This window comes from Muntiacus reevesi, chromosome 2, assembly GCF_963930625.1.
Source record: "Muntiacus reevesi chromosome 2, mMunRee1.1, whole genome shotgun sequence".
Taxonomy (NCBI): Eukaryota; Metazoa; Chordata; class Mammalia; order Artiodactyla; family Cervidae; genus Muntiacus; species Muntiacus reevesi.
In genome coordinates, this window is record NC_089250.1 from 181,623,634 (window position 1) to 181,639,012 (window position 15,379).

The 15,379-nt window shown below is 46.9% G+C and overlaps 1 protein-coding gene across 1 annotated transcript; it reads left to right on the forward strand.

The window, feature by feature from the left end:
* Positions 1 to 1,692: 1,692 nt before the first annotated feature.
* On the forward strand, positions 1,693 to 14,692 carry LOC136157351 (serine protease 41-like). Its single transcript, XM_065919270.1, has 9 exons — positions 1,693 to 1,770; positions 3,745 to 3,849; positions 3,990 to 4,122; positions 4,220 to 4,249; positions 4,336 to 4,362; positions 4,574 to 4,739; positions 5,421 to 5,704; positions 13,897 to 14,051; positions 14,327 to 14,692. Exons 1-9 carry the CDS (start codon positions 1,693 to 1,695, stop codon positions 14,579 to 14,581), a joined length of 1,233 nt encoding a protein of 410 aa, XP_065775342.1. The 3' UTR covers positions 14,582 to 14,692.
* Positions 14,693 to 15,379: the final 687 nt, after the last annotated feature.

Consider the following 15,379-nt stretch of genomic DNA (forward strand, 5'->3'; position numbering starts at 1 on the left):
ACACATTCTTTTTCAGATTCGCTTCCATTATAGGCTATTACAAGACATTAAGTATAGTTCCCTGTGCTATACAGGAGGTCTTTGTTGGTTGTCTATTTTATGTGTAGCAGTATGTATATTTTAATCCCAAACTCCGAGTTTATCCCTCCCCCCTTTCGTAACCATATGTTTATTTTCTATGTCTGTGAGTCTATTTCTGTTTCATAAATAAGTTCATTTGTTTCATTCTCTTTTTAGATTCCACATATAAGTGATAACATGATGTTTGTCTTTCTTTGACCTACTTCACTTAGTATGATAATGTCTGGGTCCATCCGTGTTGCTACAAATGGTATTATCTCATTCTTTCTCTTCTTTAACAAAACTTTTTCTTTTGTATCGGGGTATAGCTGATTACAAGGATGTCTTTACATCAGATTAGTAAATCAGATTAGTAAATGCACTGGCTCTTACATAATTCTGATAATCTAGATATTATCAAAATAATTTCTGGGACCAAAGAAACAAAAAATCACAAACAGGCAGGACATGCCTTTCTTTACCCTGTAAGGTGTCAGTAAATCATGAAACTTCTGTTTGTTTGTTTTTTCCAATAACAAAAATCTGTAATACTGTTAGTGGAGGTACTTTACTATTTTACAAGGATTCCAGCAAGTCTATTCCAGTAAAGGCCAAGCATAAGTAGGTTGGGCTTTCCAGATGGCACTAGTGGCAAAGAACCTGCCTGCCAGTGCAGGAGACATAGGAGACTCAGAAAGATTCCCTGGAGAAGGGCATGGCAGTCCACAGCAGTATTTGGCTAGCAAACCCCATGGACAGAGCCTGGCGGGCTACACTCCAAAGGGTCAAAAAGAGTCAGACACGACTTAGCATGCACACATAAGTAGATTAAGAAATTTAACTTCTTGTAATTTCTTTCTAGGACTTCCCTGGTGGTTCAGATGGTAAAGTGTCTGCCTGCAATGCAGGAGACCCGGGCTTTATCCTTGGGTTGGGAAGATCCCCTGGAGAAAGAAATGGCAACCCACTCCAGTATTCTTGCCTGGGAAATCCCATGGATGGAGGAATCTGGTAGGCTACAGTCCATGCGGTCGCAAAGAGTTGGACACGACTAAACAACTTCACTTTCACTTTCTTTCTTTCACTTTCTTTCTAAACATCTTTTTATTTTGTTTTGACTAAGGATATATATTGGTGGGAAAGTCACAAGCAAGATGAAAGTGACTGTGGACTATCACGTACCAGATATTTGCAGATAAAATAGAACCCAAGGCTCAAAGTCTTGAGGATGAGCTATGTGAGCCACAGGGGTATTTTACATTGTTAAGAGTTATAAGCCTCTGAAAACATACGAGGCATGAGCTTTTATACCCCAATAACAGAGCATTTTATACCCCAATAACAATTTTTATTTTGAAATAATAAAAGTAAAATATAAGATGTTATACATAAAAATAAGACAAAAATGTTCTCAATACTCAAGAAACTAATAAATCCACAGTTTTTTTTCTCTCAGAAATTAAGAGATCAGGTAAATGAAAAAGCAATAATCAGTACTGAGCATGACTTTGGCCTCAATCAAGCATTTGGGTGGAGAAGGAAATGGTAACCCACTCTAGTATTCTTGCCTGGAGAATCCCACGGGCTGAGGGGCCTGGTGGGGTACGTCCACGGGGTCACAAAGAGTCAGACATGACTGAGAGTGAGCACATACGCAAGCATTCGGGGCTTCTCAGAGACCCACGGAGCCCCTTGGACGGGGAGCTGCCTGTAGGCTAGGCTGATGTGAGGAGCAATCCAAGGTAGGTACTTTTTTTTTTTGTAATCTTTTGGCTGTGCTGCACAGTATGTGGGATCTTAGTTCCCTGATCAGGGAATCAGGGTTCCTGCATTGGAAGGTGGATTCTTAACCACTGGACCAGCAGGGAAGTCCCTGGGTTTGCTCCATATCTCTTTTCCTCTTTCTCCAACCCCTATCTTTCCAGGGAAGCCTAAGGACTGGCTGGAGAAATGTAAGCCAGCCACGGCATAGGGAGCACAGGGCAGGGCCGCAGGTCCAGGGGCAGGGAGAGGAGGCAGGGGCGGGGGTCCTTTGGGACCTCCATCAGTCTTTCAGTTCCTTGAACGTTCACCAGCTGTGTCACACACACAGTCCCTGGAGGCAGTTGACAGCTGCGCATGCAAAGGACGGAACAAGATCATTTTGGATATTGCTAAGTTCTAGGAAGGAAATGGACTTCCCTGATGGTGCAGATGGTAAAGCCTCTGCCTGCAATGCAGGAGACCCAGGTTTGATCCCTGGGTCGGGAAGATCCCCTGGAGAAGGAAATGGCAACCCACTCCAGTACTCTTGCCTGCATAATCCCATGGACAGAGGAGCCTGGTAGGCTATAGTCCATAGGGTTGCAAAGAGTCGCACACGACTGAGGGACTTCACTTTCACTTTCAGGAAGGAAATACAACAGGTCAGTGAGAAGGACAGTCAGTGGGGGCATATGGGCTTGACTTGAAGGCTCAGAAGAAGCTTGCCCTGCGACCATCTGGGCGAGAAGTCCGCAGGAAGAGGCCGGCCCGAGGCTGGAGCAAGCTTGGTGTTCACCAGGAAAGGACAGTTGGGGCAGGGGACAGGCAGGTAGGCGGTCAGGAGGAAGTGAGAGCTCCGGAACCATTGTCAAGGACCAGGGCAGGATCTGTGTAAGTGGTCCCTTGGGTGCGGGGGAGGCAGGTGCTGGCACTGAGCCTCATCTCTTGCAAGGGGCTGCACCCAGCCCTGACCCGGGGAGCTCACGGGGACTGGCCAGTCACAAGCGCTGTGTAACAAAGACCACAGAGGGGGCCTTCTTAGGGGAAACCCCACCCCTTGCTGCACACAGTGTGCCCCGAGCCCACCAGCCAGAGCCCACGCCCACTACCCTTTCTGCAGCGTGTGAAGTCCAGGAGGGGTGCTGACAGCCCAGCTTCAACCTCTGGAGAAACTTCTATGCTCCCCAAGCACCAGGCATGTCCCCCCATGTATCCCCAATGCTCCCCAGGTCAAGAACACCCTGCTCTGCCTGCTCTGGCCCCCAGCGACTCATTCCCTTAGAGTCACCACCTGGGCCCCACTGAGGGTTAAAGGGCCCAGTATCCCTGAGAATATCCCACCTCCTTGGGATAGTCCCCCAAGTCCAGACTCCAGACTGCCTCCCCTGCCTGGAAGGACCCCCCCGACCCCAGAAGCCAATGCCTGGGACTCATCACTGGGTGCACACATAGGGGCACCAAGGAGGCACAGGTTCCTCCCGGGTTCCTGTCTGTAGAGACAGGGACACGGGAATGAATAACCAGCGATGTTTCCCTCTTCCTTTTTTTTTTTTTTTTTGCCATTTCCTTCCCCGTAGGACCCAGGAGAGAACGTTTGTAAAAGGCGATTTCAACTTGAAAATAACCCTGAGGAGGGTGAAAAAAGGGGCTGATTCTCTGCCTTTTCTAAATCCAGCTTGAACATCTGGAAGAAAAAAAAAAGGGGGGGGGGCTGGAAACTGCCACTAGGGGGCAGCTTGGGCCACGCGCGGGGACCAGCTGAGGCCCGCAGAGGGAAGGGCGAGAACCCAAACCACCAGTCCCCCCAGGAGAGGAGTGTGGGGGGTCTTCTCCTCCCGGCTCAACCCAACAGTGCCCAGCCCCAATCGGCACTCAGTGAGGACTCGGGACTGTGCTTTCATGAGAGTCCTGACGGTGGGCCACGTCCTTGGTCCTTGCTAGAGGAAGGAGCGGCTAGTACAGAGGGCAGCGGGGGGCGGCCAGGACCCCAGCGTGGCGGACGAGACAGGGGTCGGCGGCTCGCACCGGTTCCCGGGCCACAGCAAGGTACGTCGTTGGGGACCAGTCCCAGTAACAAGCTCAAAGCCGGGCACTGTGACGTCCCAGGTACCCAAACAAACCTTGGACCAGCCAGATCGACGGCCCGGCGGGGGCTGCCAGGGTTCCCGCGGCTCCCTCTCCCCCAGGGGGCGCTCAGCGGGGCCCTGGAGCGGGTGGGATCAGAGGGCGCCGGGTGGCGGGGGGGAGAGGCCATGCGCCCGCAGTGGGCGGCGCAGCTGCTGGCGCTGCTGCTGGTGCGGATCGAAATCGCCGAGCAGGGTGAGCTCGGGCGAGGGCTGCGGGCGCCAGCCGGGGTGACGGGGGCGGCTGGGGCGCGAGGAGGCGGAGGGGAGCTCATCTCGTCTCCTGCCCCCAGCCTTTCGGGACAAGGACCTGCTGCTTCCAGGTAAGGCGTGCCGGAGGCGCTTCCCCGCGGAGGGCTCGTGGGCCCGAGCGCGAAGGGCGCCTCAGCTTTCCCTCTCCCTCCTCCAGGTTTTCAGAACTCGTCGATGCTCTCATGTAACTGAAGGGCCCCAGGAGGCCGGGGGGCAGGATGGGGCGGGCGCCCGCGGGCCGCGAGGGGCGGGTCCCCAGCGTTCGACGCTTCCTGGGTGGCACGACCCCAGGACGCGCGGTTCCCCCGGGAGTCCCTTCCCTTCCCAGTGGGTGAGGGTGGGCAGGATGAGCCTGCCTCCCACAGCTCAACCTGGTGTCCGTCTGTCCATCCCAGGGCCTTGTGGCCTCCAGGGCATCCAGGTGCGCGTGGTGGGCGGAAATGAGGCCAAGCTTGGGCGCTGGCCGTGGCAGGCCAGCCTGCGCTGGAATAAAGTCCACAGCTGCGGAGCGAGCCTGCTCAATCGCCGCTGGGTGCTCTCCGCCGCGCACTGCTTTGAAAAGTGAGTCTGGGGGCAGGGGGCCCGCTGACCCCACGTCCCGGGTCTGTGCCAGGACGCGCGCCCATGTCCCACGTGGCCGCGGCCCTCGTGTGCTTCTGAGCCCCAGGCTGGGCTGCAGCCCGTTACACACCGGCGCGAGGCCCCGGGGCGCTCCCGGAGGAAAACCTGTGCGGTTTCTTCCGGAACATTTGTGTGTCTTGTTCTCTTTCTCGCTTCATTTGTCCCCAAATGGCACCTCCAGCCTCCACCTTCCTCACCCCACCTCCCAGCGGAGGTGTGCCCCGGGGGGAGGAACGAGCTGAGGTAAGTGCTGGGCCCGGCTGGTGGGGTCAGTGGTCCCCGAAGCTGTTTGGAACCCAGCCTGTGTGGCCCCCGTGAACCTGCTGGTCCCCTTAAGAGGAGGGCCCTGGAGGCGACAGGTGGTTGAGTTGACCGGCCAGGTGAGCTGGCAGGGGAGGCACCCTCCTGCCCGAAGTCCTCAGGTGTGGGACTTTGGTTGGGGCTCTTGGAGCTCTCCCCATTTCTACCCTGGCCTCTTTGTGGAAGGAGGACCTGCTAATGGGGTCCAGAGTGAGCCGGGCAGTATCCCAGTGGTCTCAGGCTCAGGGAGCAGCCCCAGGCGTGCTGGGGTGGCCCACCCTCCCTCTGAAGACCCCTGAGGACTTTTTCCTCCCTTGCCAGGAACAGTTATCCCTCCGATTGGTCAGTCCAGTTTGGGGAACTGTCTGCCACGCCATCCATTTGGAGCCTGCGGGCCTTCCTGCGTCGATATGGAGTCCAGGATATTATCACATTCCCCCAATTCAGGAGGAAATCGCAGCATGACATCGCCTTGGTCAAGCTCTCCTCCCCAGTTACCTTCAATAAGCACGTCCAGCCCATCTGCATCGTGTCCTCCTCCTCGGAGTTCAAGAACCGGAATGACTGCTGGGTGACTGGCTGGGGGGACATCAGTGAGATAGAGAGTGAGGTTGGGGACAGACGGGCGGGGGAGGGGAGCAGTATCCGCCAGGCCCTATGCTGGCCCCGCACACCAGCTCCAGGGGCCCCGCCTCCGTCTGTGCCCACTCTGCCCTCGCTTTGCCCCTCAGCCGTTGGCCCTCACCTCCTCCCCCACCGCGGAGCAGGGCTTTCTGCACACACACTCAGCTCCCCCTCCCTTCCGGAGGCCCCCCTGCCCAGAGCTGCAGCCCCAGCTGGCAGAGGTGTGAGATGTTTTGGGGTGCATGCGGTTTGGGGGTGCACTTATCAGAAAAGCACCGAGCTTTTTTTTTGGAGATACAGTTCACAAAGCACAAAAATCATTCTTTTAAAGTGTACAATTCAGGGACTTCCCTGGTGGTCTGCTGGTTAAGACTCGGCCCTTCCACTGCAGGGGGTCATGGGTTCAATCCCTGGCTGGGGAACTGAAATCCCACATACTATGTGGTATGACCAAAAAAAAAAAAAAAGAAAGCATAAAATTCAGAGGGTTTTTTTTTTTTTTGGATACTCAGAGTGGTGTAGGTATCACCACTATCTAATTATGGAACATTTTCATCATCTCAAAATGAAATCCCAGGCTTATTACCCATTACTCCTTATTCCTCATTGTCCTTGGCCATAGTCCCTGGCAACCACTAATCTGCTTTCTGTCTCTATGGATTTATCTACTCTGGTCACTTCATATGAACACGATCTACAACATACGGTCTTTGGTGCCTAGCTTCTCTCATTCAGCATAACATTTTCAATGTTCATTTTTGTTTAGGCATGTGTCAATACTTCATTCCTTCTTTCTTTTTGCGTTATTTCTCATATCAACCATTTTACAATGTATAATTTGAGACTTCCCTGGTGGTCCAGGGGTCAAGATTTCACCTTCCAATGCAGCGGGTGTGGGTTCCATCCCTGGTCAGGGGACTAACATCCCACATGTTGTTGTTCAGTTGCTAAGCCGAGTCCAACTTTGTGACCCCACGGACTGCAGCATGCTGGATCCCACATGCCTTGAGGTCAAAAAACAAAACAAAACATAGAACAGAAGTGATGTTGTAACAAATTCAATAAAGATTTTTTAAATGGTCCACATCAAAAATAAAGTCTATAATTCAATGGCATTTCAAACATGCACAGTGCATAACCACTGACTCTATCAAGTTCAAAAATATTTTCATCATGCCCAAAGGAAATTCCATAACCATTAAGTAATCACTCCCCATTTACAGCCCTCCCTCCAGCCCTTAGCAACCACTACCAGCTTTTTGTCTCTATGGATTTATGTTTTCTGGGTATTTCAAGTGAAATAGAATCACCCACTATGTCACCTTTCATGTTTGGCTTCCTTCATTTAGCATAAAGCTTTCAAGATTCATCCACGTTATAGTATGTATCAAAACTTCATTCTTTTTTTACAACTGAATAACATTCTATTGTATGGATGCATCACAATTTGTTTATTCATTCATTCACTGATGACTGTGTCATTCCATCTTTTGGGTATTTGTGTCAATATTAGTATACAAATTTGTGCTTGAATACCTCTTTTCAGTTATTTTGTGAATGCATTTAGCAGTGCAATCCTGGATCACATGATAATTCTATTTTAACTTCTTGAGGAGCTGACAGTGTTCCATAGCAGCTGCTCCATTTTATATTCCTATCAACAATGAGGGTTAAAATTTCTCTTCATTCTCTTCCACACTTATTGTTTTCCAGGTTGTTGTTGTTTGGGGGGAGGGCATCCTAATGAGTGTGAAGTGGTGTCTCACTGTGGTTTTTTTTAAATAATAATATTTATTTTTGGCTGTGCTGAGTCTTTGTTGTTGTGCAGGCTTTCTTCCTCCCATTGTGGGGTGCAGACTTCTCATCACAGTGGCTTCTTCTGTTGCAGAGCTTGGGCTCTAGGGTACATGGGCTTCAGTAGTTGCGGCTCCTGGGCTCTAGAGCACAGGCTCAGTAGTTGTGGCCCACCAGCTTAGTTGCTCCGCAGCATATGGGATCTTCCCAGGCTAGGGATGAAACCTACATCTGCTTTGGCAGGAGGATTCATAAGCATTGAGCCACCAGGGAAGCCCCCTCTCACTGTGGTTTTGATTTGCATTTTCTCTAATGACCCATGATGTTGAGCATTTTTTTCATGTGCTAGTTGGCCATTTGTATATCTTCCCTGGAGTAACGCCTATTTAAGTACCTTACCCTGTTATTTTTTTTTTTTGGCCACACTACACAACTTGTGGGATCTTAGGGACTGAACCCGGATCCTCAACGGTGAAAGCAGTTGTAATGTCTGGACCAGCAGGGAATTCCCAACTCATTTTTATAAATATTTAATTAATTTATTTGGCTGATCCTGGTCTTAGTTACTGCACAAGGGATCGTTGATCTTCGTTGCAGCATGAGGGATTTCTTTTTTTAGTTGCTGTATGTGGCAGCTAGTTCCCTGAGAAGGGGCAGAACCTGGGCCTCCTGCATTGGGGAAGGGAGTCTTAGCCACTGAATCACCAGGGAAGACCCCCAACCCACTTTTAAATTGAGTTGCCTTTGCAGTTGAGTTGTAATAGTTCCTTGTATATTCTGGATACTAGACTCTTTTTAGAGATGTGATTTGCAAATATTTGTTCCTATTTTGTGGGTTCCTTTTTTTTTTTTTCTTTTTTCCCCTTTTTTTCTTCTTTTTCTTTTCTTTTTTTTTTAACTGGTTCCTGGGTCTCACTGCATAGATTTAATTGGTCTGAGATGTGGCATGGATGCTGGGGTATTTTAAAGCTTCCCAGGTGATTCTAATATGTAGCTAGGGGTGAGACCAGCTGGCTTGTTGGGGTTCATAGTGAGCAGAGGGCCAAGTGATCCCAGGAAGGAGGGTTACGATAATCTCCAGGAAACGGATAAAGAGCTAAAGATTTGAAAGTTGAAATGAAGACCTCGCCCAAGTTCTGTCGAACAGGTAGGCTTTAGTGTCTGAAAGTTGTGTTTTGAATCCTCTTACATAACTTCAAATTCCTCGAAATAGGGATCATAACCTCCCTCCTCCCAGGTTGCTCCATGCTGTCAGTCCCTGGTGTTGATGCGGGAATAGCACTTCAGACGCAGAACTCAGCCAAGACTCACGGACCACATCTCTTTTCACTTTATGATAGTGTCTGTTTTTTAAAAATATATTTAATTATTTATTTTTGGCTGCACTGGGTCTTTGTTACTGCTCATGGGCTTTCTTTAGTTGCAGTGTGCAGGCTTCTTCTCATTGCAGTGACTTCTCTTATTGTGGAGCATGGATTCCAGGGCCTGCAGCTTCAGTAGTTGCGGCATGTAACCTCAGTAATTGCGGCTCACAGGCTCAGTAGTTGTGGCATGTGGGATCTTCGAGGACCAGGGATTGAACTGTGTCCCCTGGACTGACAGGTGGATTCTTAACCACTGAACCACCAGGGAAGTTCATGATAGTGTCTGTCGATGCACAACATTTTTAACTTTGATGAAGTTCTGGTTGCTTTTTTCTTTTTCTGCCTTAACTTTTGATGTCATGTCTAAGAAATCATTTTCAAGTTCAAGGTCATGAAAATGTACTCTCCTGTTTTCTTGAAGAGTTTAAGTTTTGTTATAGTTTTAGCTGTTATATTGATACGTATGTCTTTGATTTATTTTGAGTTGATCTTTGTTTATGGTGCGAGATAAGGGGTCTGGCTTCATTTTTTTGCATTTGGATATCTAGTTGTCTCAGCACCATTTGATGAAGAGACTGTTCTCTACTCTACTGAATTGTCTTGGCACCCTTGCCAAAAATTAGTTGGCCAAAGAAGAAAGAGTTTGTTTTTTTTTCTACACTCAAAATTATGTTCCATTGGTCTGTGTTTCTATCCGTTTGCCAGGACTCCATTGTTTGATGCCTGTACCTTCCAATTATGCTTTGAAATTGAGAAGTATGGGTTCTCTAGCTTTATTCTACTTTTTCAAATATTGGTTTTGTTATTTGGGGTCTCTTGATATTTTACATAAATTTTAGAATCAGCTTGTCAATTTACACTCAAAAGACCTTTGGAGTTTGGATAGAGGTTGCATTGAATCTGTAAATTGCTTTAGGAAAGTACTGTCATTGAAATAATACTAAGTCTCCAGTCCATTAACATGAGATATGTTTACATTTATTTAGATCTTCTTTAATATCTTTCAGCAATCTTTTCTAGTGCTTCTTGTGTACAGATCTTTCATCTCCTCAGTTAAATCTATTTTTAACTATTTTATTCTTATTGATGCTATTAAATGAATTTTCTTTTCTGATATTGTTTTGGAATTGTTCATTGGCAGTGTGCAGAAATATAATTGATTTTTATGTCGATTTCAGATCTGCGGATTTGCAGTTTATTAATTCTAGTCCTTTCTTGTGTATTCTTTATGATTTTCTGTATACAAGATCATGTCATCTGTGAATAAAGAGAGTTTCACTTCTTCCTTTCCAACTTGAATATGTTTTTATTTCTTTTTCTTGCCTAATTGCTCTGACTAGAATTTCCAATAAAATGTTAAGTGGAAGTGGCAAAAAAAAAAAAACTGGCATCCTTGTCTTAGGGGGGAAGCTTTCAGTCTTTCACAATTCTGTATGATATTAGCTGTGGATGCTTCACATATGATCATTATCAGGTTAGAAAAGTTCTCTCTATGCTTACTGGTTGTCTTTATAATGAAAGAGTGTTGGATTTTCCTGCATCAATCAGGATAACCTTGTGGGTTTTTTCCTTTGTTCTATTACTGTAGTATGCAGTATATTGATTGATTTGTATATATTGAACCCCCCTTGCACTCTTCAGATAAATCTCACTTGGTCATGGTGTTAGAATTCCTTTAATATGAAGGACAGGGAAGCCTGGCGTGCTGTGGTCCAGGGGGTTGCCAAGAGTTGGACACGACTGAACAACCAAACAACAATGCCGCTGAAGTCAGTTTGCTAGTATTTTGTTGAGGATTGTTGCATATATGTTGATCTGTAGTTTCTTTTGTGAGATAGCTTATCTGGGTTTTGTTGTCACAGAACGAGTTAGGAAATGTTGTTCAAAAAGGTTTGATGTTAATTTAATTTATTTCTGTGTTTAAAAAAAAAAATTTACTTGCTTGGCTCTGTGGGGTCTTAGTTCCAGCATGTGAGATCCTAGTTCGAACCCTCATCCTTTGCATTACAAGGCAGATTCTTAACCACTGGACCACCTGGGAAAACCCCTCTTCCTGTGTTTGATAGATGCCACCATTTAAGTTATCTGGCCTAGAACTTCTCATTGGGAGATTTCTGACTATTGACTAAATCTCTTTACCTAGAGATTTAGGTATTTACCTGTATTTTCTATTTCTTCTTGAATTTGTTTTGGTATTTTGTGTGTTTCTGGGAATTTGCTCCCTTCTTCGAGGTTATCTAACTTGTTGGCAGACAATTGTTCATAGTGCTCACTGATAGTCCTTAAATTTTCTTTATGGTCAGTGATAGGGTCCTCACTTTCACTGTCAGATTTGTTGACCTTTCAAAGAACCAGCTTTTGCTTTCGTTGATTTTTCGCTATTGTTTTTCCCTTTCCTAGTTGTTTTTTAACCTGCATCTATCTCTTTATTATTTCCTTCCTCCTCCTATCTTTGGGTTTAATTTGCTCTTCTTTTTCTAGTTCCTTAAGTTAGATTATTAACTTGAGATTTTTCTCCTTTATTAACGTAGGCATTTCCAGCTATAAATTTCCTTGTGAAAGCTGCTTTTGCTGCACTGCAATAAATTTTTGATATGTTGTGTTTTTATTTCCATTCATCTCACAGTGCTTTCTAATTTTCCTCATGATTCCTTCTTTGGTTAGGAGTATGTTGTTGAATTTCCATATAGTGAATTTTTCAGTTTTCCTTCTGTTATTGAAGGAACAGAATTCTAGCCTCAATCAGCTGTTTTCTATGCGGTCAGTCTTTTCTACTTTATTCTAACTCATTTTGTGGTCTGACATCTATCTTGGAGAATGTTTTGTATCCACTTAAAAAGGATGTGTGTTCTGCTCTTCTTTGGGGGGATTGTTCTGGTCTACTGACTCTTCAAGACCTCTATTTTCTTAGTGGTCTTCTCTTTGATTGTTCTTTCCATTAATAAAAGTGGGACATTGAAGTCTCTGGCTGTTATTCTAGAACTGTCTGTTTCTCCCAGCAGTTACATCAATTTTGTGTCATGTAGTTTGGGGCTCAGTTGTTAGATGTGTAGATATTTATAATTATTTTATCTTGAAGACCTGACACATTTATCAATATGTAATGTCCTTCTTTGACTCTTATGACATGTTCTGACTCAAAATCTACTTTGTCTAACATTAGTACAGCAACCTCAGCTCTTTTTGGTTACTATTTGCATGGAATGTCTTTTTCTAACCTTTCACCTTCAACCTATATTTGCATTTGGATCTAAAATTATTGTCTTGTAGACAGGATATGGCAACCCACTCCAGTATTCTTGCCTGGAAAATCCCATGGACAGAGAAGCCTGGCAGCCTACAGTCCATGGGGTCATAAAGAGTCAGACACGACGGAATAACTTCTAACCTCACAGACAGGATATAGTTGGATCCTTGTTTTTTATCTATTCTGCCAATCTCTGCCTTTTAATTGATGTTTAATCCCCTTACATTAAAATTAATCACGGATAGGGAAGAATTTACTGCTTCCTTTATTCTGTTGGTTTTCTATATTTTGTCAGATGTAGAAGATATAGATATTTTGTATCTATATCTTATATCTATACCTATGCCTTATATCTTATTTCTTCTTTCTTCTTTTCTTGTTTAATTGATTTTTATTAGTATACTGTATTGATCTTCTCATTTCCTGTTCTGTGTATTTTTTAGTTATTTTCTCAGCAATTGCTCTGGAGATAAGTTAATAACTTAAACATGTAACAGTCTGTTTTGAATTAATACCAACTTAGGTTCAATAGCATACAAAAATTCTGTTCCTATACAACTCTATTCTTCTTTAAGTTGTTATTGTCACAGTTTACATCTTTATATTTTGTGTAGTCATTAACAGAGGTTTATAATTATTCTTATGCATTTGTCTTTTAAATTGTATAGAGAAAAAAGTTATGAACCAAAATTATAATAATACTGGCTTTTATATTTACCTGTGTAGTTACCTTCACCATTGTTCTCTATTTCTTCCTGTGGGTTTAAGTTTCTGTCTACTGTCCTTTCATTTCAGCCTGAAAGGGTCCCTTTTCCATTTCTTGAAGGGCAGGCCTACTATGATGAACAGTCTCAGCATTTGTTTATCTGGGAATGTCTTAATCGCGTCTTCATATTTTTGAAAGGTAGTTTTGCCTGATATTGAATGCTTGGTTGACTGTTTTCTTCTCTTAGCACTTTACATATGTCATCCCACTGCCTCTTAGGCTCCAGGGTGTCTGGAAGGAATTTAGCTGTCAGTCTTGCCAAAGATCCCTTATACTTGATGTGCGTCTTCTCTCTCAATGTTTTTTTAAATAAGATTCTCCCTTTGCCTTTTGATATTTTGATGAAAATATATCTCGATGTAAATCTCCTTGTGTTTATCCTACTTGGAGTTTGTTCATCTTCTTGAATGTATAGATTCATGTGTGTGTGCATGCTCAGTCATGTCTGACTCTTTGCAATTCCATGGACTGTAGCCCACCAGGCTCCTTTGTCCATGGAATTTTCCAGGCAAGAGTACTGGAGTGGGTTGCCATTTCCTACCCCAGGGAATCTTCCCAGCCCAAGGATTGAAGCCACATCTCCTGCACTGGCAGACGGATTCTTTATCACTGAGTCATATCTTTCATCAAATTTGGGAACTCTTCAGCCCGGATCATGCAGCTGTAGTATACTGATTACAAATAAGCTCAGCAGCAGCAGCCCCTCCCCTCTGTGTATGCTTCAGCCAGGATCTCTCCCCACTGGTCCAGGCAGGGCCTGTCATCTGCATGCCATGGAGAGGGAAACTGAATCTGGGGGAGGAGCTGTAACAGCCTCCCCATCCATTGGGCCCTTCTGTGGTCCACCATGTGCTGGGTGCTGGGCTGGAGCAGAGGAGCCATGTCCCGGGTACTGTGGGTGTCCCAGGAAGTCCACTCCCCACCTTCTTACCCCGTTTACCCAGATGGCAGAGGAGAGGCTAAGGTTGTTTCTTTCTCTCTCCTGTCCTCAACCCCTGACAGAGCTGCCGCCTCCCTACAATCTCCAGGAAGTGCAGGTCTCCATCATAAACAATTCCAGGTGTTCCTACCTGTTCCAGCAGCCTTATTACCGCAGCAACATCAATTATGACATGATTTGTGCTGGCTCTGAGGATGGCGACGCTGACAGCTGCAAAGTGAGTACCCGGCCCCACTGAGGGCCATACCACTCCTCCCCATCTTGGTTCTGAGGGCAACCCCCTTGACCCCTCACCAAGCCACCCTCAGAGTTTATTCATGAGATCACTGTAGACCTCATTTATCCAGCCTGTAAAACAAGCTTCCTGTTTCACATTCATTGTACCTCCTTGCATCTTTATGTGAAATCCAGAGGACAGACTCTGCTCTCCCAGCCTCTCCTAGGGCCCCTCATGCCCCACCCTCGGCCTTGCTCACCCACACTGCTTTCCAGGGTGACTCAGGCGGACCCTTGGTCTGCGAAAAGAATGGGCGGTGGATTCAGATTGGAATCGTGAGCTGGGGAGTGGGCTGTGGTAGGCGCAACCGGCCTGGTGTCTACACCAATGTCAGTCTTTACTTCAACTGGATCCAGTTGCTGACGGCCCGCAGCACACCCAGGCCAGGCCCCTCTCGGTGGCTGCTCCCCCTGGCTCTGCTCTGGACTCCCTTACTCCTACGGATGGCCTGTGCACACTTGAGTCCATGAGGATGCTGTAGTTACTGCAGCTCCGGGCACATTCACCAGCTCCGGGCACCCTGGTGGCAGGACGGCCTGCTGGATCAGGCCTTGTCCCCTTCTGTCCCCTTTGCTAATAAAGTGTGTATATTCAAGTTGATGCCCCGCAGCACATTCTGTGGCTCCGGGTGGGTTCCTGGACGCCCTCATGGTCACCTGCATCCTGTCCACCCCAAGACCACTCCTCAACTCCTAAATCATCATCCATCCAGGTCTGGGTTGCAAACAACAGAACCCTCTCAGGTAGTTCAATCTGAGAGGACGTTAGTAGCACCAGGGTGGCTGGGGGCTCGGAGGGTTGGAGTGGGGGTGCTGTGGTGGAAATGCCCCCAGACTCCCCAGTGCTCATACCATGTCCCCCACCACACAGACGCAGACACTCTGGTCTCACCATGGTCCCCAGAGGCTGAGCTGGGACCAGCATAAGGGTGTGGGTAGTTCATTTGGGAGGCAATGCCAAGAAGCCCCAGTGAAGAGTGGGGAAACTGAGGCAGAAGGTGTGAGAGCCAGTGACATTTGACCCTTGTGGCAGCTGAAGCACAGTCTGGCTGGGCACCCCCCCACCCCCCGAGAGTTCACACAGACACACCTCAGCATCACCTGAGGACAAAGACCCAGTGTGGGCACTTTTCTCCTGACTCCCTGTAGTTGAGGGATGTCCTGGGGGCATGGAGGCTCCAAGCTCCATCATGTGGCCTGGGTGGAGGGGGCGGCATCAAGCATGTCTGTCCCGGCCCCACTGGGCTCCCAGAACACAGCCTCAGTGTG